Source organism: Astyanax mexicanus, chromosome 10 (genome assembly GCF_023375975.1).
Source record: "Astyanax mexicanus isolate ESR-SI-001 chromosome 10, AstMex3_surface, whole genome shotgun sequence".
Lineage (NCBI taxonomy): Eukaryota > Metazoa > Chordata > Actinopteri > Characiformes > Acestrorhamphidae > Astyanax > Astyanax mexicanus.
The window spans coordinates 37,848,120-37,872,098 of record NC_064417.1 but is presented as its reverse complement, the minus strand read 5'-3'; the positions used below and the strand labels follow the sequence as shown (position 1 = coordinate 37,872,098).

General features: G+C 38.6%; 3 protein-coding genes across 5 annotated transcripts; 1 reads left to right on the top strand and 2 right to left on the bottom strand.

Moving 5' to 3' along the window:
• Window positions 1-976: 976 nt before the first annotated feature.
• Window positions 977-4,739, bottom strand: hnrnpa0a (heterogeneous nuclear ribonucleoprotein A0a). Of its 3 annotated transcripts, none has more exons than XM_022684068.2 (4): window positions 3,837-4,739; window positions 1,427-1,529; window positions 1,257-1,333; window positions 977-1,163 (listed from the first exon to the last, which is right to left on the bottom strand). In XM_022684068.2, the coding sequence occupies exons 1-2, from the start codon at window positions 4,654-4,656 to the stop codon at window positions 1,471-1,473; spliced, it is 879 nt and encodes a 292-aa protein (XP_022539789.1). In that variant the 5' UTR covers window positions 4,657-4,739; the 3' UTR covers window positions 977-1,163; window positions 1,257-1,333; window positions 1,427-1,470. The 3 variants fall into 3 exon arrangements, with proteins under 3 accessions (XP_022539789.1, XP_007246466.1, XP_007246465.1); XM_007246404.4 differs by having other exon boundaries at window positions 1,944-4,738; XM_007246403.4 differs by having other exon boundaries at window positions 1,427-4,738.
• A 1,466-nt stretch (window positions 4,740-6,205) lies between these two features.
• Window positions 6,206-12,121, top strand: dpf2l (D4, zinc and double PHD fingers family 2, like). Its single transcript, XM_007246405.4, has 11 exons — window positions 6,206-6,344; window positions 7,082-7,242; window positions 7,335-7,442; window positions 7,544-7,740; window positions 8,090-8,179; window positions 8,272-8,356; window positions 8,452-8,583; window positions 8,787-8,918; window positions 9,203-9,315; window positions 9,507-9,588; window positions 11,022-12,121. Exons 1-11 carry the CDS (start codon window positions 6,313-6,315, stop codon window positions 11,102-11,104), a joined length of 1,215 nt encoding a protein of 404 aa, XP_007246467.1. The 5' UTR covers window positions 6,206-6,312; the 3' UTR covers window positions 11,105-12,121.
• Window positions 12,047-22,305, bottom strand: chrm1a (cholinergic receptor, muscarinic 1a). The gene is made up of 2 exons (XM_007246469.3): window positions 21,473-22,305; window positions 12,047-15,497 (listed from the first exon to the last, which is right to left on the bottom strand). Exons 1-2 carry the CDS (start codon window positions 22,199-22,201, stop codon window positions 14,787-14,789), a joined length of 1,440 nt encoding a protein of 479 aa, XP_007246531.2. The 5' UTR covers window positions 22,202-22,305; the 3' UTR covers window positions 12,047-14,786.
• Between the last annotated feature and the right edge of the window lie 1,674 nt (window positions 22,306-23,979).

The following is a 23,979-nucleotide window of genomic DNA, read 5'->3' as shown; positions in this document are numbered from 1 at the left end:
ACAGGGCATGAATTCAGAAATGAGCAAGACAAGACAACCATATACACTATACTTGTACAGTAGGTACAGATGTAATTTGGCCTCCAACTTTAACCTATATTTAGAAAACTAAGTACTAGTATAGAGGACACACACCCAGAGCAGTGGGCAGCCATCACTGCAGCATCTTGTCACACCCAGATATCAAAACCATTACCTATTGTCGTCGTTGGCTCGCGGCCCAGTAGCTAGATTCCCCAAACCAGTCCAGAGGACATTCACCGGACAGGCTACTCATGACCACAGTTCCCTTTACCCTGAAGACCCACTACCATACACTTTATTACGCTTCCAACTAATCAGCCAATTAAAAAAGTTTCTGTTGAGACATTAAAGCAGAAAAAAACACTTAACTGTACACGGCAGTGAGCCTCAAGGAAAAGAATTGAAGAAAGCCTACAAATATCCAGGTTCCCCTGAGAATAACTATATATGTACAAAAATACAATCAAACCACCACCAGGCACCCAGACTACTAATATACGCGCCTCGTATTTAAATCACACCCAGGATTGTTGCCATCTAAATGGATTATATCTCTATATCTAAAAAAAAGAAAAAAAAAAGAAAAAGAATTTATAATGGATATAAACCTACTCAATTACAAGCTGTTGTGAATGGTACCAAAAGGAACACAAGATGAACAGCATTGTCCAACCAAGCAGTTCTCAAACTGGGGGGCTCAAAATCAGTACCTCACGAAAAATAAATAAATAAAACTGTTATGCCACTTTATCATTATCCAATTTGGCCATAACCCAATTATTTGGTGAATTATTAAAAATTCAGTTTTAAATCCTGCCCTTTTTTCTTTTTTTTTTACCCAGAGTAGGGGTCTACATTGGCACTTTACAAAAACGGAGTTTTAACTAAAAGATTGAAACACACTGATCTAAACAACATCTAGACAGCATTTTAATAACCAAGCAGATTCAGATTCGCAATCATGATTTTTATTCAATCAAGTGCAAATGTATAGTCAGTCATTCTCATGTTCTGTAGGAAAAAAAAATGCAGGCAAGAATTGGTCACAAAAACACTGGTATCTTGAAGTTCAACAACATTGAATCATCTTCCTCTCCACCAGTGCCCTGGAGCCTCAGCGCCACACCAACCTCTGGAGCCTGTAAAAAGAAAAACAGGGACACATTAGGTTTGCCACTTATTAAAACATGAAAATGCATAATTACTGCAGTTTCTTAGCATTCTGAACTTACCACTGTGTGCTCATACAGGCCTCTCCATGTAGGTAGGAGCATATGCACACTCCGAAGTTTGCTTTTGCTGCAGTTCACTGTAAAAAATACAAAATTGTTAGGTAAATAGTATGCATCAATGTCTATGTCCACAACATTTAGATTTCTGGGTCATTTAACATTTTACTTACTTGCAGAACTTTCAAATCAATCAGGTCTGCTTTCCAAAAGGTCTTCATCCACCAGCTGGGCTTATAACCAAGAAGTTACCTATTCCCAGCAGTTTTGTCATTTCTGCAGGGTAAAAGAGAGGGGTAGATGTAAGTGCATGATCATTTAAATTTAGTAATTAGTTCCTCAAACAGGCTCTAAATTTGCCAAACCCAATCAGTTCATTATTTATACTACTAATTATTCTTTAGGGCAACTAAAACTGTTTAAATAATGGAAGGGAAGTAAAATGCAAAGTGCACTTTCTGGTATGAAAATTGCACAGTCATACAATTCAACAGCCCAGACAAGTGCATTAAATTCAAAACTACTTAAAGCCATGAAAGGATTACTACTACAGTTTAATGCACATATCAATGTTATCCAAGTCCTTTCAGTGTGCCATAAATGTGTAGGGACAAAACACAAGCAAAACACCGAGATGATGAGGGAGGGGGTGTAAGATAAGATGTAAGATAAATAACTGAAGCCACAAACCTTGCTTATAAATGCTGATCTCCTTGCATTTGGTGTCATTAATATCTGGAACTAATGCATCAAGTAAACAGGAACTCTAAGCCCCACACTCCGGTAAGACCTTAAACTGAAAATTGTCTAAAATATTTGATTAAGACATAACTAGAGCGTAGCACCACAGCTTCACATACATTAAACCAGACAATATAAATTATACTATTTACCACTTAAATTAATTCACACAAGTCACCTCAAATTTACTGAGGTTAAAATACATATTTAAGAAATGTGTAAAACTTATGTTGCATGCACGCATTACTGGATCATCTAGAAAATACCTGATGCAAGTTCAGTTGCTCCAGGTGGATCCATATGGTGTTTAAGACAATGTAATGTCTTGTGTAAAGTATTTCTACAAACCTGAAACCTGGTGCGAATATCCTATGGACTTTCAGCTGGGTTTCTACAGCTCTGGAGTACCCCTGGAGAATCCAATGACGTAGTAGTGGACACAGCTAAGGTATAGATCCGTCTTATTTGATCACTAAAAGTATTGGAACAGAGCTCTAGACATATTTTACAATAAGAAAATAGGTAAAATACAACATCCTTAGTTAAATGGGTGAGGAAATGGTAATCCCCCCACTCATCTGATCTAGAGATGATCAAAGTGAAGTAGAAAGACAATGAGCCGATGAACAGCATCTAATCAATTACTGCTAAGCTAATACGCTTAGTCTAGTCTATTCAAAACCACCCAAAATGAGGCTCGTCTAAAGTCAGTAAAACAATGGCTAATGGAACTTTTATTAAATAGAAATACATACAGTTTTAGTGTATAACTGAAAAACAATATTTAATAAGTCAATACCTTTCAGGAACACAGTGAGACAAAGCATTTTAAATGAAGTCTTCTTGGTGTTTAAACTAAAAGCAGAAATCGAAATCCAACCTAAAATAATCTGAAAACAGGTTCACTGTAACAATAATGTTTAATCAATAATTCCATAATAATAATAATTATAATAGACTCAACTATTTAACATATATAAGTGGGATTTACATGTCAGTCACTATAACGAGGAAGGAGTAATTGATGAACGTGAGACGAGAACGAACCATGGCCTGGTCCTTCTATATACACATGCTGCTCTCAGCCAAGACCGAGATCACCACCAATTTTAGGGCGATAATTTAAGCGCCGACCCAGCTCGCCTTTATAATGACCAACGAGCCTAGTTTTAAAAAAAATAAAGGACTACAAATTAACTGCACCGGAAATACACAGCTAACGCTTTTAATAACAAAAAATAGCCCAGATTTAACACTTCTTAAACTCAGGTAAAAAAGGAAGAAATAAAAAGACAGGATACAATACATATACTAAAAGAGAGAAAACACATGCCTATGCTAACAAGCAAGTGAGCTAATCTTAACTTAATTCAGACAAATAAGCGTGGTAAAACAGTTCTCCGTCAGGTAACCTGCCCTTGCCACCCGCGGGAGGTCAGATTAAAGTAAAAGATCCAGAGTAGTAGTAGTCCTATTTGACTTGATGTGAATCCGCCTAGTAGTTCTAGAGCAGACCGATGAACTGGGGTCTGGGGTAGTAGTAGGTAATAGCTGCTGTAAGAACTTGATCGCTGGGTTTAACTGTATAGGCGGCGATAGGCCGCGGAGGGGCGCCCTATCTCTCCTATTGTGCTAGGCTGGGTAGTTAGTTAGTCGAGGGTTCCTGTATGAATGGATAAGTGAAAAAGAGGAGTTCGTTCGAGTCCTGGAGAAGGAGCAGCTCTTAAACTCGGACCTAAAACACGCCCTCTTAATACGAGCCTCCATAACCCCCCCTGCCGTAACCACCACCACCGCCACCGCCGCGGGAGTAAGGAGCGCTGCTTCTGCCCGAGTAATTACCTTTCATTGGCCCATAGCCAGAAGACTGCTGGCCATAGCCGCTTCCAAAGTCATTGTAGCCGTTACCGCCGCCGTAGCCACCCATTTGGTCCCCGTAGCCTCCCCCATACCCGCCACCGTAGCCACCACCGTAACCACCGCCATAGCTGCCGTCGTTGCCTCCGTAGCCGCCGCCATAGCCGCCACCGTAGCCACCGCCTCTTCCGCCGCCATAGCCGTTCTGGGGCCTTCCCATGCCGCGTCCGCCTCGTCCTCCCCGGTTGCCGCCGCGACCGCCTGCAGACTGCATCTCCTGCTTGGTCAGCGCTTTCTTCACCTCCACTTTGTGTCCGTTGATTGTGTGGAACTTGAGCACGACCGCTTTGTCCGCCGAGTCGTTATCGTCGAAGTACACGAAGCCGAAGCCGCGCTTCTTACCCGTGTCTTTGTCCATGATCACCTCGGCCTTCTCGACGGAGCCGAACTGAGAAAAGCACTCGATCAGGTGCGAATCTTCGATGTCGTCCTTCAGACCGCCGACGAAAATTTTCTTGACCTTAGCGAGAGCTTCTGGCTTCCCTGCGTCTTCCCGGGCCACCGCCCGCTTGATCTCCACGTTGTTCCCGTCCAGGACATGCGGCCTAGCCGACATGGCGGCGTCGGCCTCCTCCGGCGAGGTGTAGGTCACGAAGCCGAAGCAGCGGGAGCGCTTTAGCTGCTGGTTTTGGACAACCACGCAGTCGGTCAGCTGCCCGTACTGCTCGAAATGCTTGCGGAGACCTTCATCCGTAGTTTGGACGTTGAGTCCACCGACGAAAAGCTTGCAAAGCTGGTTTTCCATTTTCTTAGCGCTGACTTGAACAGGTTAGTAACCTCTCAGTCGGCTCCGGGAACGGTGATGTGAAATGGCGGCTGCTCTGTAATAAATGGCGGCGGCGGGCGGGCGTGGTGAGAGGCGGAGACGCGGGGGGAGGTTGTAGCACCGCCCACATCCAACAGAATCACATTTAATTCATTATTTTAGACCCCTAAATTTACTAAATAAAGATATAAATAATATAAAGCCCTAATCACGTCAACTACAATAATCTATTATTTAATGCCTTTATTTAGTGTTTTTAACCCTCTGTGGCATAGTCTTGCCGTCAGGAAACACAAACCACAAACCCTTCCATACCATACGTATTTATTCACTTCCTTGCTGTACCTACTTATCTTTAATATAATGTTACATTGCATATCTACGTCCAGTACAATAAGGCGTATAGGTGGGACATAAATAAAAATATGTGTTAATTCATGTTTTTTTTTTAAATAAATCATTATCCAGCAGTGGAACACACATATAAAACCCAGTTTATTAAACACATTGCTTTAAACCTATATGGCATTAATTATACCTTTTCGGGAAGGAAAACAGCATTTATGAAAGCTTGGGAGTCCCTGTGGTTATACCAAATTAAATTTAGATTTAGCCTTTAGATAATTTGGTGTTTTAAAGCAAGGAAGAACCCAAAACATGCAGGGTAAGAGGAGGTCAGATGAGAAATCTCCCGAAAGATATAATTCATGCCATATAGGGTTAAAGCAGCGTGTCTATTAAACTGGATTTTTATGTGTGGTCTTTGTCGTTTATTACGACGGCGGGTTGTAATATACGTTAATATACTGTGTTTAAAAAGATAAAAATGCTATAAGAACTGTTAAAAAAGCAGTAGCTATATAGTCGGCTAATGGACTATCACGTTCAGCTAGCAATATAAAGGTTTTTTGTGTTGTAGGGTCTCTTTCTTTCAGGCTCGTGCTTTTGTTCTCTGGCTAGCTGCCCACCATCTGCTCATATATGAAGCGCTAGCTTTAACACATGGTGCTGTAGGTTAGCTAGCTAATATAATTTTTTATCTTAGCTAAATGTAGATAGATAGAATGCAAGCAGAGCGAGTGTTAGGCTACTAACTAAACAAATTAGCTTTAGTTGCTAACATTTTAAGATATTTTAAGGGAGGTTGAGGTAAAAAAAAAAAAAAAAGAAAAGCACCTAAAAAAGCTTTAAAAACTCCAGCTGGTCATTTAGAGACAACATCGGTCGAGAGCAATTAAACCAACGAGCTGACCAGCTAAAATATATGAGCTGGATATTTTAAGGCAGAGCCGTAATTAAATGTGTGGGTTCATTTAATTCATTCATTGTCTGCGTAAAATGAGATTTTTTAGCTCACTAAAAAGCATTAGTACATTAGCTACTCTGTACACACCGTGTTATTAGTAGTATAGTCCTGTAGTCTATGATATATATTAATGCCGGTATAGTCTATATATTGCAGCTATTAATATATATATATATATATATATATATATATATATATCAAAGTGCGGTTTAGGAGGCAGCTGTGTTTGAATAAAGAAGAAGAAGGAGGAGGAGGAGGTGACCGTGTGCTAGTTCCCGTGTCCACAGTGCGCATGCGCGGCATCCACACAACAGCTATTACGGCAAAAAATGGCGGCCGCCGTTGAGAATGTTGTTAAAGTGTGAGTTGATTTACCATTTTTTGAGCGTTTAAACCATCTTTCACAGCTTGTTTATAGCATATAAACTGATCGTTTAATAGAGCATAAGTTTTGGCGAAGGATCGTGTAAATGAAAGTGGGTTTGTTTAGCTGGATTTATCGATTTTGAGTGGGTTTGCTAAGTAGCACCACAGCTGCAGCTACTCCATTCATTGTTTTCCAATGGAAACAAAACCCCTGCTGTCGATGCTGTGGTGTTACCCCAGGGTTGTATAGTTAGCATGTAGAAGGTGTTTATAAGATATAAACTGTTTTAAACTCTGCTTTAAACCCTCAGCTTGTTGTTCGCGTGTTCTTAAGTTGTTGAGAAGGTGCGTTTTTAATGTTTGTGTATTGCAGTTAGCTCGCTAGTTAGCGTTAACTACAGACTACTTCAGAGAGACCACTTCAGTTTCTGAATCAGTTTCTCTGATTTTGCTATTTATAGGTATATGTTTGAGTAAAATCAACATTGTTGTTTTATTCTATAAACTATGGGCATAATTTCGTCCAAATTCCAAAAGAAAATACAGTCATTTAGAGCATTTGTTCGCAAAAAAGAGAAATGGCTGAAATAAAAAAAAAAGATCCGGTGCTGGGGAAATTAATAAGCATGTTAAGCAAATAAGGTAGTTTATCTTTATTGAGACAGGAGTTAACTTTAACGTGTTGCTTTTGTTGTTGCATTGATTCTGAACATGTATGTGTATGTGCTTTAGATTGGGTGAACAATACTACAAAGATGCCATGGAGCAGTGCCACAACTACAATGCCCGGCTGTGTGCAGAGAGAAGCATTCTCATGCCTTTTCTGGACTCCCAGACTGGAGTAGCTCAAAGCAACTGCTACATATGGATGGAAAAAAGACACAGAAGTGCAGGTTTAATATGCCAACTTTTAAAAAAATAATAATACATTTTTCCTTGTTACTCCGACTGTTTTCTCAGTAGTACCAATTTTGTTCCTTGCTAGGCATAGCACCAGGCCAGCTGTACACATATCCCGCCCGTCGCTGGAGGAAAAAGAGGCGAGCACATCCACCAGAAGATCCTGCTTTGGTTTTCCCCCCACTTAAAACAGGTGTTTGATCTACGTCTGGGCATTTATTTCTTATATGTTTTTTTTGTGGAAAATTATGATGCTTAGCCATTATCCTGTGTATCTGTCCTTTGTTCCCAAAGCGGATCTGGAATTAGGGCTGAAAAAAGATGTGCTGGGGACGTTGGATGGTAGCAGTCTGGAGGCCTTGCTGAAAGGAGAACCTTTGGATAAGAGAGCCCCTCCAGAACTCAGGGGCCCAGAGGAAGAAACCAATTTAACTGAAATCACCGGAGCAACTGGGGCCAGTAGCCACAGCACCTCCACACGTGTCCGAAAGGTATTGAAATAATAAAGTTTATTGATCAAACTACATCATGTTTAAAAGAATGTGTAGTGGAAATGTTTTACAGTGTGTAAACAGTTGTATATACATACAATGTTTTTATTTTGGTATTTATTATTTTCTACATTAAAATTGAAGACTTTGACTTCTTTAAAAAAGTCCTAAAGGTGCCGAGTTCTTATAATCTTCTTTTTATTCACTCTGCGCTGCAACTCATCCCAAACCACCTGCATTAGATTTAAGCATTTAAAACTAAATCATACAAATGAAGAACAAATAATAATAAGCATGTATGCAAACTTTTGACATGTACTGTACATGAGTCTGTTATTGTGTCTCTCAGAGAATCTTGGAACCAGAAGATTATCTGGATGACTTGGACGATGAAGACTTTGAGGAGGAGACTCCAAAAAGACGAAAAGGAAAGTCCAAGGTAGCCTTTGCTGTGACTTTTTCTTCTTTTTTTTACTTTAATAATGTTTTGTTTTTGAAAGAAGTACTGAACTGGTCTGTGTTGTCTGACAGGGTCGTGGAGTTGGAAATGGGAAGAAAAAATTGGAAGCTGCTGCAGCAGCACTAGAAGACCGCGATAAACCTTACGCCTGTGACAGTAAGCTGTGTTTCATGATAATTGTTTTCATAAGTATATGTGGGCTGTTGTACCTTCTCTGTGATAATATTTTAATCAAAATTTTATCTGCCTAGTTTGTGGAAAGCGCTATAAAAATAGGCCAGGCTTGAGTTACCACTACACCCACTCTCACCTGGCTGATGAAGAGGGAGAGGACAAAGAGGAGCCTGAGATCCTCCCCCCTCCACCACAGGAGGAGACAAAGAGTAAGTGTTCTCAGGGATATGTAGATTTTATTTTTAACACCTAGTTGATTGGTAGTTACTTGACGATGACAAATACAGCTGATAGTCTTTCAGTGCTTTTTAATGCAAATTTAGATTTAAAATGTGTCAGACTTTAGTCTTGCATGCTAGTTTAAGCTGTTAACACGTTTACAGGGCATTTACTCAGTTCATTTCATCCTCAGCCCCTAAGAAAGGACCTAATGGCTTGGCACCTCCAAATGATTACTGTGATTTCTGCCTGGGTGACTCGAACATGAACCAGAAGACTGGCCAGTCTGAAGAGCTTGTCTCCTGCTCTGACTGTGGTCGTTCAGGTAGTCCATTTTCTGCTTATTTAACTACTACTTAATAAAGTAAAAAACAATGATAAAATCAAACCCCTCCAGAAATAGTATGTTTTGCCACAGTCATCATGCACTATTACCAAAAAACTCTACTTAATTTTCTGCATTTAGTTTTCACATAACTTGGGATGTTTGACTGAACACACACGCCAAATGAATCATACTTTACAAAATTTCTTTAACAGTTGAATTTGAAATGATTGACCACAGCATAAACTGTACCAAGTGATCTTTGTGCTTTCTCCCTCGCCCAGGCCATCCTTCTTGTCTGCAGTTCACTGCAGTGATGATGGCAGCAGTGAAAACATACCGCTGGCAGTGTATTGAATGCAAATGCTGCAATGTTTGTGGCACATCTGAAAATGACGTAAGATTTCTCATGTGTGCAAGTATACACTCACACTCTCTTCCTCTCTCTCTGTCTCTCATTTTCTCTCTCTGGGTTATACCATTGTCACTCATTTAACTCTTACCTATTGATATAACTTGTTTGCAGCCTTATTAATATACATGTAGATTAGTAGGTTAATATCCTTTGTTTTCCTTGTGCTTGTTCAGGATCAGCTTCTGTTTTGTGATGACTGTGACAGAGGATACCATATGTACTGCCTCTCTCCCCCAATGTCAGACCCCCCAGAAGGTAAGTTGTTCACACAAGCACATACTTTTTGTGACAGATTAACTAGTTACGTTTTTGTACATAAACTATACAGATGTGAACACAAGTCAATTGGAATTGACTGGAGTTACAGAAAGCATCATTTTGTTTTTGGCTGATGGTTAGCATTTAGTTAAAATACGAATATTTTACAGGTTTAATAAATAGGGATGTACAAAGATATCAGAATTAAATCAGTATCCACCGTTAATCATCACTTTGGTTGAAATGGCTAATATTATATAACCAATATTTGCTGCTGTATTTATTGTATGCTGTAAAAGGACGTAGTCGCACTGGCTGCACTACTACAATTGGCTAACAGTGGCCTTTTACTTCAAAATGCATCAAATTTAATCTTGTTTTAAAGTTATACTGGGGTGTCTAGTCTCTCTCTAAGATATAAATGTGTATCTGCATCGGCCAAGAATTCTTACATCAGTGCAGCTCTAGAAATAAAACTATTTTAGGTTGATTATTTACCACAGTACTTAAAACATAGGAAAGTTTTAAAATGTATTTACAGACAAAAATGAGAAATCTCACACAACAAACCTGTAAAAGATATAATCTTCTAAATACTGATCTAATCCCAAGAATGAAAAATGAACTCCTGTAGCTGCTCTCAGTTGTTTAAACCTTCTATTGCAAGGAAATAATACTTTTTGGGGACAGAAAAAACATGTTTATATGTAAAATAAGATGTAACAGCTCCTACGTTGGTAAAACCAAACTTTTCAAGATAAGTTTGCAATAAGAAAATAGCCTTCAATTGCACAATAAAATTTATTTTTAGTTAAAAATGGCTGATCTTTCTCCCGTTAAACTTGCTGACTGCCTCTTTGGCTTAGCTTTAGATTGTAAAACAGATATTAGTGTTTGTGTTTTAAATGAGGATGCTACTAGGTCTCTATTGACTCATATCCTCTGTATCCTAATACAGATCACATTGCCAGGTTCTTGCCAATACACAGCCCTAGAAGCATACAACTTACAAAAAAAGAAACTCAATGAATATATCATTTAACATTGGTTTGCTAGAGGTAAAATTGTGGGTCAAGAGTTTCTCACAAACAGAAAAACATGTTGCATTTCCTAAAATTGCTTCTGTCCTATTTAGCCTGACATAAATGCTTAATTAATCAGTAGCTTTTTTTAGCCTTGGGCTGCATTTTTGTCCTGATTTCATGTTGGTCCGAAACTGTGGGTGAAATGAGCTGTTTGCACAATTTCTACTAATATTAAATTATTAAATTAAATTATTCTAAATATAAGCCCTGCTGAATGCTTGACCCATTAATCATCTGCAAGGACTTGTTTGAATTTGGTATCTGTATTGATTAGTGTCTGATTGATTAGTAGTTTTACTTGCATTGTTGTTAACAGCTGTTTCTTTTGTGTTTTACTGCATACAGGAAGCTGGAGTTGTCGCTTGTGTCTGGATCTTCTGAAGGACAAGGCTTCCATCTACCAAAGCCAGAATACTACAATGGAGTGAAGCTCACAACAGGACTGCTCACAAGGCCTCACAAGAACACACGTTTCATTCTTTTTCCTCTTATATCCACAGTTAAAGTCCTCTTTACACTACGTGATGTACACATCCCTCTGCTCTCGACTCCTTTCTTCCGTCACTGGCCTGAGGCGAGGCATGGCGTGGCTGAAGGGACTGTGCAGTAGCTGAAGGAGTTTGGTGGAAGGCTAAAGGAGGAAGAACACCTCACTTTTTTTCACCTCACTGTTTTAGTATACTTCTCTGACTGTTACACATTTCTACAGATCTTAAGTGTTTTTAAATGAACTGAGCACACTAAGAAAAGGAATGAGATGGATTATTTTTCATAGATTTAGCTCATTAATGGATATTAGAGCTGATTATTTGATTAAGTGTCTGTTTTTATCTGTTGCCAATTTTTATGTTTGCTTGTTTACAATGCATGTCATTGAACAAAATACATGGCCTTATTCCAAGATATGATGGATTTTATTATCTGTGTGTATCTGAAGTATACCTCTGTTGTTGTAACCCTCCATGGTGCCAAGGTCCAAAGGTTCAAGGTCCAAATTCACTTTTTTCCCTCTTTTTTTTCTTATGGACATTTGAAAAAGTAAATGTCAAATATTGCTTTTGCTCTATATGTGTATGATGGGCAGTATGCAGCTATAATCTTTAGAAAAAAAATCTCTATATGAATAAACAATCATATGGGGATGAGCATATGATTTGTACTCACACACAGATACCCTCACAGAGGAATTTCTGAAGGTTTATCTTTTTTAGTACAATTTTGTACATTGTATACATTATATAGCTGGTATACTAACCATATTTAATGATTGTGTACTGTAACCTTTTTGTATTTGGTTCTGTGATTTTTTTTTATATATATATAAATACGGTGGAACTTGGTTAGTGTTTGGTAATGAATGTAATGCTGTCTTGTCTTTTTTTTTTTTCTTTTTTTTTTTAATAGTATCGCCCATTTCTCAATAAATATACATGTAACACATCAAAGTATTAATAGTTTTACATTTTTAAAACACCAAATGTTACTGCTATTAATTTAGAAATACACTATGAAAAACCTGTAAATATAGAAAAAAAAACATATCTCAAAATGACTCAAAGTAGTGTTAAAAAAAATATAAATTAGTCCTTTTAGGACATATGACCAGGTCCAGGGTCTTTAACCCCCCTCTTGTTTAAGTGCTGTTGATCAGATGCTTAAATACAGCTTAATGTTTTTAACTAATTTAAGCTATCCAGACAATGGACACTGTTCAAACTCATTTGTGTTTGAGTAAAAATCTCTTCTTTTGAAGCAAAGACCCAAACTGGTCCTGATAGAAGCTGATATATGAGTCAGTAAAGAAGTCTGTGAAATGGACTGGTTCTAAAGTCTTTATAGGAATGTCTGTTCAGTCGGAGGCCGTCTTATTTACAGTTGCGGTTCCTCGCACAAGACCAGTAAGTAGCATGTTAAGCACTTATCATGTTTTACCCTTTAAAATCGTTAATCAGTTATCTGCACACAACTTACATAACTGCAGCTTCCTCTTGTGTTTTAATGAACAAACTTCTTTAGTAGCAGTTTTTAACTACAAGCACGTTTATGAAAAATGAAAATACAAATGTTGCTAACATGCATGCTAACAGTGCTGGCCACTGAACTGCCAGTATAAATCCGGCAGCCTCACTAAAATACTTTAAAAGCTAGGTCAAGTGCTGAGTAGCTTTAGCTATTGTAGCTACAGTTGGAGTATCCAAATTTAACAGTAGGTTTTATGTGGTAAAAAAAGTAATCATTCAGATGCTCCACTGACATTCAGGCAAGAAAATACATGTGCAGCAAAATCATATGTGGAGCATCATTGTTTACCACAGGGAACAACAGTAAGGGTTTTCAAAGGGTTTTTCTCTCAGAAAAAAAACTCCTATTATGGGATCTTGTTTGTGAAATGCTTATCCACTTGTTTCTTACTAAAGTCATTAAAAGGACATGGCACCAACTGTAAAATAAAAAATAATCTAACTAGCTGAATATCATCAGGAAATAATTGTTTACAGAACCAAAAAGGCCTGTGGCCACCAGCCGATTAAAAGGACCTCAGACCACAAGGCCAAAAGAGGTTTGGAACAATGCAGATGTTAGCAGCAGATGAACTAATAGCCCTTATACAAATAAATTACACAGTAAATGTAAAAATAAGTACAAATGAACTCAGACAGCTCTGATGCAAAGTACACCAGGATACTTTTACACACATGATTCATTAAGAGAATTAGTTTATGCCTTTTGCGCATTTTGAGCCACACAAGGCATATTTTTTGCGTCCTTATAATACCAACAACACGCTGCACGGTTGATGGCTCACCCATAGATCTCTAAAATAGAGCCCTTGGTGTTAAGAGTGTTGGTACTCACCAATAAGGCTACTGCCCGGACTTACAAGGCCATTGTGAGCTTAATATTAATGTAAGGCTACATGTGGCTACTGTTATTTTCACAAGACTGCTGCTCTTACGGATTAGAACCACATCATATAGCAGCATGGGGATTCCAACTCAGAAGTAGTTTGTAATGGAGTTTGCACGGAGCCTCCATGTGGTTTAAGTATATATAGAACGGAGGAGACGGAGTGGAGGCGGGAGTGATGTAGTTCAACATACAAAGACGTGAGATGAGAGGATATATATGGGGAGGGGGATTAGAAGTTAGTGCGTAGCCCTTCTCCCAAAATTCTGTTATTTCATAATTTCACTTTGAGTGGTTCTGTATGTTTTTAAACTAAGTTCTCAATCATATTTTTATGTAAATACATTCCAATGTTTAATTGACTAATATGCATTTATTGCGTTAGATATTTATTTTTTTATATAATTTCATTTCTATATTTTTCCCATTTTCTCCCCAATTTACCTGGCCAAATACCAAACCTACTCATTAGGACTCCCCAACACCAGTGTTGCATTAGTGATGCCCCAACACCAGGAGGGTGAAGACTAGCACATTCCTCCTCTGATACATGTCAGCAACTACCTCTTTTTGAACTGCGGCTGATGCAGTATTGCCGAGTAGCATCACAGCGCGCTCGGAGGAAAGCACAGTGACTCAGTTCTGATACATCAGCTCACAGACGTCTTGAGCTGTGGACATCTCCCTTTGGAGTGATGTGGGGAGAGAGCTCCATCTATCCACCCAGAGAGAGCAAGGCCAATTGTGCTTATTCAGGGCTCCGGTGGCCGATGGCAAGCTACATGAACAGGATTCAAACCGACAATCTCCTGATTATAGTGGCAGCACTTAGCCCGCTGGAACACTAGGAGCCCTGCGTTTGATATTTCTCAGTGTGTGTGGAAAACTTTTTGCCATCGTTTTAGATAGTTTTAGTAGATATTCTACAGATCTCCAAGTTTGATGGGCAGATCATCTGACATGCATGAACTCTGTGTTGAGCACTTGAAAGCAGCATTATCATCACATGTTATTCTGTGATTTAGGGCTGTTTCATTGTGAAATCAGATTGGTGTTCCACTGATGTCACCACCGATGTCCAACAGTCCCAAAACTGATTCCGATCGTCTCCCAATACCGATATTGAGAATCAGATCAGAGCCATCTCTAGCTATTACGCTAGCAATAAAAACTCCATAGCTTTACAGATATTGTCCCCAAAGGCTAGCTGCCCCGTGACATAGCCCACCTAGTCCCTCTCCTCAGTTCCTTCCACCTGCAGAGCAGCAGGGCCTTAAATGTGACCCGGAACTGCTTATTACAGAGTGCATAGCAGACAGGGTTCACCGTGCTGTTGACATAGCAGAGCCAGTACCCCAGCTGCCACAGTCCCTCAGGAACACAGTCATCACAGAAGGTGGACACCAGCACCATGATATTGTAGGGCGTCCATGTGACTATGAAGGCCAGGAGTATGGCACTCAGGGTCCGAGCCGCTTTCTTCTCTCTGACCAGAGACCAGCTGCGGGGCTTTCGGCTTCTCTGGGCTCTTGTCTGTGAAAGAGAAGAACCCGGTGTGTCCTCACTCTGGCAGGAGCCTACAGACTGCTGGCTATCTGACTGACAGTCTGCCACATGGACGTCCGAGTCCATGTCTGAATCGCAGTTCACAGAATCCAGTCTCTTGTTAATCCGAACTAGAGGAATGTAGGCGGTGAACTTCTCCTCATCTTTATTGCTGAGGCTGCCGTTGGCGTCAGTCTGTGGGTGGCTGGTTGTGGGGGCGGTGTGTGAGGGAGGTCTGATGTAGCTCTCTCTTTTCTTCTTCCACCATGCAGCTGTGCAGTGGGTGATGGAGGGACAGAGGCTTCTTGGTTCGGGATTCGGCTGAACGGTTCCCTCAAGCCCAGGCTGGAGCTGCTGATCAGAGGATCTCTGGAGAAAACACATGAATGCAAATACAGAAAAATATGAATAGAATGCAAATATGCAAATAGAATAGAGTGTTAACCAATGCCCTAATAACTAAACACTAGCCTATTTCTTTTTTGTTTCTTTTAAGATTAAATAAGACTATATTTATTGCAGTACTATATATCTTATAGGTTTTCTGTTCATAATTCATCACACACTAAACATAGGCTACAATTATATATATATATATATATATATATATATATATATATATATATAATATTATATATTATATAATATATATATTGCATTGAGTAAAAGTTCAATATAAATATTTACTGTGGTTAATCACTTTTATTCATTCATTTATATTTTTTGTTCAGTTTATTTTAAAAGCTAAACAAACCAACTTGATGGAACTTGATCATACAACAGAATATTATAATTACATAAGTATGTATTGCATGTATTCTTTACATAGCTAATACAGTGGTTCTGCGACACATATTCTGCGATTGCTGCCAATTTGTTAGAATTTTATTAAAAAGGTCATGAATTTGCAAGTAAAACACCCAGCAGACAGTTGTTACTTTGGTTTACAGTGCATGTAAAAAAGGAGACAGAAATAAGACAGAATAATCTAGGAAACGTTAGGATAGATGTGCCAGGCAGCATTTTAACATTATTAGATATTGAGACAACACAGAAGGCCACTAAGGCTAAGTTATCTCAGCTAACAGCTAACTATCCTAGCTCCGTACAGCTTGTGTGAGTCTGCCATTATTTTAGGACAAACAGTAATTCAGCCTAAACTATTAAGAAAATAGTAACATCTCATTATTGCAACACTTTGTTGCAGGACATTTCTACATTGTTAAAAGAGTGTTAAAAGTATGCTAAACCTACATAAAAAGAGAAAGATGCATCCTTAAACTATAATCAAATATTAAAAACAGATTGTGGATACAAATAAAATAGTTTAATATGATGCTGCTGTACGGGTTTCACAATCATCAGCAGAAATAATTACAGCTGTTGATCATTTTAATTATGGTTTTCAGTTTCAGGGTGGCTAAATGAAAGTGAATGGGCTCAACAAAGAGGTGAAAATCTTGTGTGGAAAATCAGCAAATAGTAAACACTCAGCCAGGCTGAAAGGCCATTTTCATGTTAACGACCCAACTGCACTCTGAAAAGGCTCCAGCTGCTCACAAACTACCAGGTGAGAAGAGCCCCCTTTCTCCTGAATGACCACCAGTCCACCAATGACTTCCATTGCAGACTTAAAAACACAAAGGACAATCTGCCCACCCCCGACACCCTGCTCTTTTTTATATCACCAATCTTTCTCTGCATCTGCTACAAGCACAAAGAAAAATACACAGGTCCACCCACACCCCGCCAAGATCAACAGGACATCAACAGACTCTTCAGGAGACAAAAGGTGAGAAAAGCCAGACCTAGTTTCACTGTCCACCTGAAACCACTACTGTGATCAATTAACACCAACTTCCACTATCTGAGTAAACTGCTGGACCTGGGCACGGCTCCCATACTTTCCTTCATCCTCATCATCATCAACCCAGTCTTCCCAAAGATGAAGATCACAGGACTCAACATCTATTTGTATACTAGGGGAAGGGTTTAAAGTTTTGTACCCTTTTAAATGGCACATATATATTTCCAAAAGGGACTGTAAATCTTCTTTTACTGTTTTTCCTCAATTGCTAAGAGATGTCTGAGCAAAATCTAAATCCCAAAATCCCAGACAGAGAATAGTTTTACACTGCCACAGTGACAAGACCAACTGTAGCTTAAAATGACATTTATGTTCCTGTTAGTATTCTTTCATAAGACATTTTTTTTACCATTTTGAAAAATGAAAAACGTTTTTATAAGAGTTAAAGCCATTGTGCTAAAATGTTGGTGAAATTGGTCCATAAAATCTAGTTTTAGTGAGACCTCTTCCTCTCCTCTACTACTTGTTTCGCCCACTTGAAGTTTATCAAAGATTGGTTTGATCACTTTCTTGACCATTTGCACGTATGCATAATGTAATTACCTTTGGTGCAGTCAGCCTTGTATAGCACTGTTTCAGTGCCTCAATATTCAAGGGATTTAAACTGGAGCTCTTCCTTTACTGCTTTTCCTCAATTGCTAAGAGACGTCTGAGCCAAATCAAAATCCCCAGCCACCGCAGAGACTCATTTTACACTACTATATAAGTTATGTAAATGATATGATGAAAGGGTTGTGTGTTTATATTATTATTATTAGATAAAAGGTAACTTCACACACTTTAATTCTTTCATTCACTCACATTTAGCAGGCATCTCCACAAGGGGGCGCTACAAGTACTGAAATAGTTTGAAGCGTTTCACATTAATGTCATTGTGTGCCATTGTTTTAAAGCAGCTGATGTATTTGGCAATGCTACTGAAATGTACATCTACAATACAGAATTATAATTTTGTTAATAACTTTTAAGCTGATTCTATGAGCCAAATAGTTTACCTAATTTTACATATGACTTGGTTGACAGACTTAACTTTATAAAAGTCACAAAATTAAAAGTATATATTGTATATAAAAGCTAATAATAAGCTAGCAAAAAAGATTTTAGAAAAAAAGGGATTTTAGAATCAATTCGATCATATAATCAATTTGAAAATCATTGACAAACTATAACAATATATTGTATATTTATTAAGGATTTAATCAACTACCAAACAAACTAACCTTAATCAACTGCCTTAAAGCTGTGCAGCCAACTTCTTTAGGCAATGCAGTGTTCTAGTTGTATACACATAACTTATAATTTAATAATTTAATAATAATAAAAGTCTTGTTATTTAGCATTGAAAGTTTTGTATATAAAAGTATGGTATGTTTCTCAGACAGTATGAAAGCCCAATCCTGAACTACACAGCATTCTGAACAGAGATTCCATCCACCTGCTCATCTGTTTCGGCCTGGTCAGGGTTGGGGTGGGTCTAGAGCCTACTTAGAATCATTGGTCACAACGCCGGAATAATGCCTGCATCAGTTCCTCCCACCCCAGGATACCATACACCACCATCTACTCACACACTCTCACGAAGTGAGCAATACAGCCAATTCACTTACAACATATATAAACATCCAACACAAACACACTATACAGCTGGGTCTGTGTGACCCATCCACAACCTGCAGTTCCACCATGCTGTCTAAAGAGATTCTTCTTCTGAAAAAAAAAAACCTATCATCTATTGATCTATCTATCTACTAATCAACCATTACACTCACACCATCTGCATGTTATCAGCTTTCCTGATCATAAAGCAGCACTGGAGGACTTAAGGACTGTAGTCCATCTGTTTCTCTGCAGATGTCTCTTTGTTAGCCTGCTTTCACCCAGATCTTTAGAGGCCAGGACCCCACAGGACCACCACTGAGCAGGTATTATGTGGGTGGTGTATCATTCTCAGCAGTGTGTATCAGATCAGACACAGCAGTACTGCTGAAGTTTTTAAACATCTCAGAAATATCCAGCCTGTGGGCAGCATCCTGTGTCCACTGATAATGGACTGCAGCAACAGATTAAGAGCTCCTGTCTCTGACTTTACATCTACAAGGTGACTCAATTAAATTAAAGTGTCTAACAGAGCGGACAGTGAGTGGACACAGTGTTTAAAAACTCCAGCAGCACTGCTGTGTCTGATCCATCAGCACCAACACAAACACACACTACTAACACTGCCCATGTCAGAGCCACTGCAGTACTGCAGTACTGAGAATGACCCACCACCTAAACAATACCTCCTCTGTGGTGGTTCTGTGGGGTCCTGGCCTATAAAGCACTGGGTGAAAGGAGGCTAACAAAGAGACATCTGCAGAGAAACAGATGGACTACAGTCTATAATAATAGAACTATAAAGTAAAGCACTGCTATATGGTCAGTGGTGCTGAAAAAAATGATAGTGAGTGTAGAAACAAGGAGATAATTGTCATAAAGTGACCAGTTAGTGTATATAATATTAAATGAAATAAAAGGCAAGCCCGGTGACAGTAATGAAAACTAAACAATACACTGTCTAATGACACACTGTTGCATAATCATAGAAAAGAAAGGTGTAAGGAAGTAGAATGACACACAGTTTACATTTCTGAATATCTGTATTATCAAAGCGACAGAAGATCAGTCAAGGCTGCACACGCTGACCTACCTCAGCCATACTTACTAAGGCATAGTTAACTAGTGCATATAGTGCACAACTGTGCCCCATTATTCTTACAGAAAACAGGCCTTTGACAGGTGCCCTTTGACTTCACCTGCATTTTCTCTGATCTCTCTATTTATTACCATATCACACCACTGGACATCACAGCAACAACTTCATGAATTATGAACAAACACACCGCCTATAGTGAATAGTATTAGTAGTAGTAGTAATAGTAGTGCCAGCATAGATTTAAGCATTAGACAACTGTGTCAGTGTGATACAATTTGATAAGATTTGCTACAACAAACTCTTCATAGTAAAATAAGGTTTATGTCTGTGCTGTAACAAGAATTATAAAGACTTATAAAGACTATTGCTGTACATAAACCACTATACAGAAAATGATCTTATTTGGATATTTTGTGGATATTTGTGTGAATGTGGAAAGACTGTCTCGATCAAAGTCAAAGTCACCATGAAAATTGCACCAAGTTTTCTAATCCTAACATTTAGCTTCTATCAGCAGGCATGCAAAGTCATTTTGAGTCATTACTCAAAAATACTCAGACGTTTACTGAAATGTATGCATTTCCTAGATGATCTATTATTGAATATTCCCCCTATATATTAATTGACCTATTGAACAACTGTATGGCTAAATTTCCCAAATATTCAAATTTTAATCCTTTAGTTTATTTCTGATCATTTCTATTGGCCCATTCATCATGACATTTAGAGACAAAGAAAAATACAACTGCCAGGTTCACATTACGTAAAATAAATAAATAAATAATGCAGATTGTAATAAAATGAAAGTGTATAAATAAAAAGTGTATATAATATTAAATTAAATAAAAGACAAGCCTGGTGACAGTTATGATGACTGAACAATACACTGTCTAATTACACAATATTGCATAATGAATTGGTTGGATTTTCTAGAAGATCTATTATTAAATTCCCCCCTACATATTAATTGATCGTGTTAACAATTGTATGGCTAAGTTTCCAAATTATTTAGAGATTTAAATTGTTTTCATTTATTTCTGATTATTTCTATTGGCCCATTCATCGTGAAATTTAGGGCTAATAAAAAAAAAACTTTCAGGTTCACATTATGTAAAAAAAAAAAGTAGATACAAAGTGTTTGAATATTAACGCACATGTACAAACATATTGCCAATGAATTTTGAGTTAAAATTATTATATTTCTATAGACAATGAAGGCCCTTATTGGGTACACAGGACATTCATTTCTTAATTAATAATTTCGTCATGAATCCTAATATAGAAACTGTTGTGATTTTTTTTGACAACAGTTTTGTATGGCATGCATTGTGGTGTCCCACAGGGCTCTGCTTTAGGGTCTGTAAAATGGATGTTATTTTAGACTTACTCTCCTTACACCTCTAACAAATTAACAATTTCTAACCTCATTTCCTTCTTCTCCTGCTTTCCTCCTCTATCCTACTATTTCCCTTTGGCTTCCTTTAGGCCCTGTCTAAAAATAATATTTTTTTATCTTGCGTTTTTTAAAGCTTTTTTGCTAAATGTACATCATAAGTCGCTTTGGATCAAAGTGTCTGCCAAATGTAATGTAATGTAATGTCGTAATGGAGTTATGAGCGTGGAAACAGAGTATAAATCATGTACAAATGTTTGATTATGTAACAAAATCCGTTAAGCTTTCATAAGATAATTTCTATAAAAATAAATGATACATTTATATGCATTTATACAGTCATTCCATGGTCTTATCAAAGGCAATTCATCTTGTTATTCTAAGCTCACCAGTGATGACTTCTTGGTATCTCCTCCTCGAGATGCCATCAGCCCTGCCAGCTGCTGCGAGCGTTTCTCTGTCTCTCTGTAAACCTTCCAGTACAGGGCCACCATCACACAGACCGGCAGGTAGAAAGCAGCAATGGCCGTCCCGAACGTGATCACAGGTTCAGACAAGAACTGGATTGAACACTGATCTTCTGCCACTGTCCTCTCGCCCACTATGTGCTGCCAGAACAAGATGGCTGGAGCCCAGAGTATGAAGGACACGCCCCACGCCAGGCTGATCATCAGAGCCGCTCGTTTGGTGGTCCGACTGGCCCGATAGGTCAGAGGTCGCGTGACAGACAAGTAGCGGTCAAAGCTGATCGCCAGCAGATTCATAACTGAGGCGTTGCTGGCCACGTAATCCACGGCCAACCAGACGTCACAGGCCAGATTCCCAAGCGTCCAGCGGCCAAGCAGAATGTAGGTGGTGTAGAGGTTCATCGAGATGGTGCCCAGGATGAGGTCAGCTACAGCCAAGCTCAACAGAAAGTAGTTACTGACCGTCCTGAGGAGCGGGTTAACCCTAAAGGAGACGATGACCAGGATGTTGCCTATGATGGTGATGACTGAGAGCGGGACGGTTATCAGAGTGATCATGGCCATCCTCCAGGTGATGGGTCCCCCGGCAGGCTCTGCAGTGTCATTAGTAACATTGGACAGAGTAAAAGACGCCGTCGTAGCGTTCATCATGACGGGAGACCTGAAGATTACCTAGATTCACTGGACTCCAGATAGCCTTCATAACTGCCACTGCAACTTGTATTGCTTTGCATTTTCATCGTACAATCTTCCTGGAACCTGTGCAGACAAACACAGCTCTTATCAGTCTCAGTGGCACACTAAAATTGCTAGACATCTGAGGAAGCATTAGGCTTAGATGTAGCCAAACAAAAAAAACAAAAAAACATGATGTAGTCTAGCTGTAGCAAGGTGAAATGGACATTAAAAGTGCTGCTGGTCTTTCATGTACCACCGTGAATGCTTATCTAATCAGGTGTGCTTTGTGATTAAATGTTTCTAATGACTTATTGTGACGTACAATTCGAGGAAGGTGACACTGTTCAGTGCTGCGCACGAGTGTTGAACATCATACAAATGACTTGTTTTTGTATGCTTTTCACTTTAAATGTGCCCTACAATAAAAAAAAATTATTTACCCTGGTAAAGTTAAACAGAGTTTAACTGCAAGAGTTCAATGCACGGAAATGGCACACAATGAACCTCAAACATTGCTGTTTCTTGTTCAGTCTAGACTAAATCAGAGAGCCCAAACTACAGTTACATAACGGTCTTGAATGAGTTTATTTAAAGCTGATGTGATAAAACACAACAGCATTTCAGTAAAACAAAAAAAGTGTTTTTAATCATTTGAGGCACTTTTCAGAGATGCTACAATACCATTCAAAAACCTTCTCATTCAACGTTTTTGTTTTTTGCTTATATTGTGAATTAATACTGAAGTCATCCAAACTATGATGGAACACATAAGGAATCATGTAGTAATTTAAAAGTGTTAAACAAACCAAAATACTTTGTGTTAAGGTGTGGCTCCTGACGATGGTAAATTTATCCTGTGTAACAGAGGTAACTCTTGCTCTTCCTTTCCAGGGTGAGAGCCAGTTTCACCAATATGTTTTTGATGGTCTTTGTGACTGCACTTGAGGATATTTTCAAATTCCCTGTTTTTTTTTTTTTAGGTTGTTCATCTTCATGTCCTAAAGTATTTTTTGAGTAGTTTTGAGTATTTTTGCCATAATATGAATTAGAACATTACTCAAATAGGGCTATTTACTGTATACCAACTCTACGTCTTCACAACTTTACACCTGATCAAACTGGTCAAACACTCAAATTAAGTAAACTTTAGTATTGATCTGTGCTATTAAACAAGCTGTATGTGTATTTGCACATCTGTGGCAGCAATGGGTGCAACATAAAGTAGGTGAATGCATTCATTAGAGGAAGTCCACAAATATGTTGACAAATAGTGTAAAGTGTAGCAAAATATTAAAATAAAGACTTATTAAAAAAATTCCATGGCACATTTAGACACTGAATTCACTGTACAGTATAGACTGTTAATGTACAAAAGATTGTTATTTGACCAGGTTGCATCCCTCTTGTTCAGTAGGTCTGTAGTTTAGTGTTTTGCATGTAGTTCTTATTTTCGCCAGTAGGTGGACCCTGTTGCACTAGTGTACAACCCTACACAATGTGGTTCAGAGAGGTATTAGTATGACACAGCCTTTCATCTAATCAGTCTCACCGTGTGCCTCTTACTGTGTGCGTCCATTGAAAGTGAGTAAGATTGTTTTTGCCCGTTTTCTTTGTTTTATCTAAGATCTAAAGCTATATTATTATTAATATTGTTAAGTACAATGATTCTTTCTCAAGTTTAATGCTTATTTGAGTTAATTTGGAAGATTGAGCTACTAGCCAATTAGCATTAGCTAATCGAGGCCTGTAGG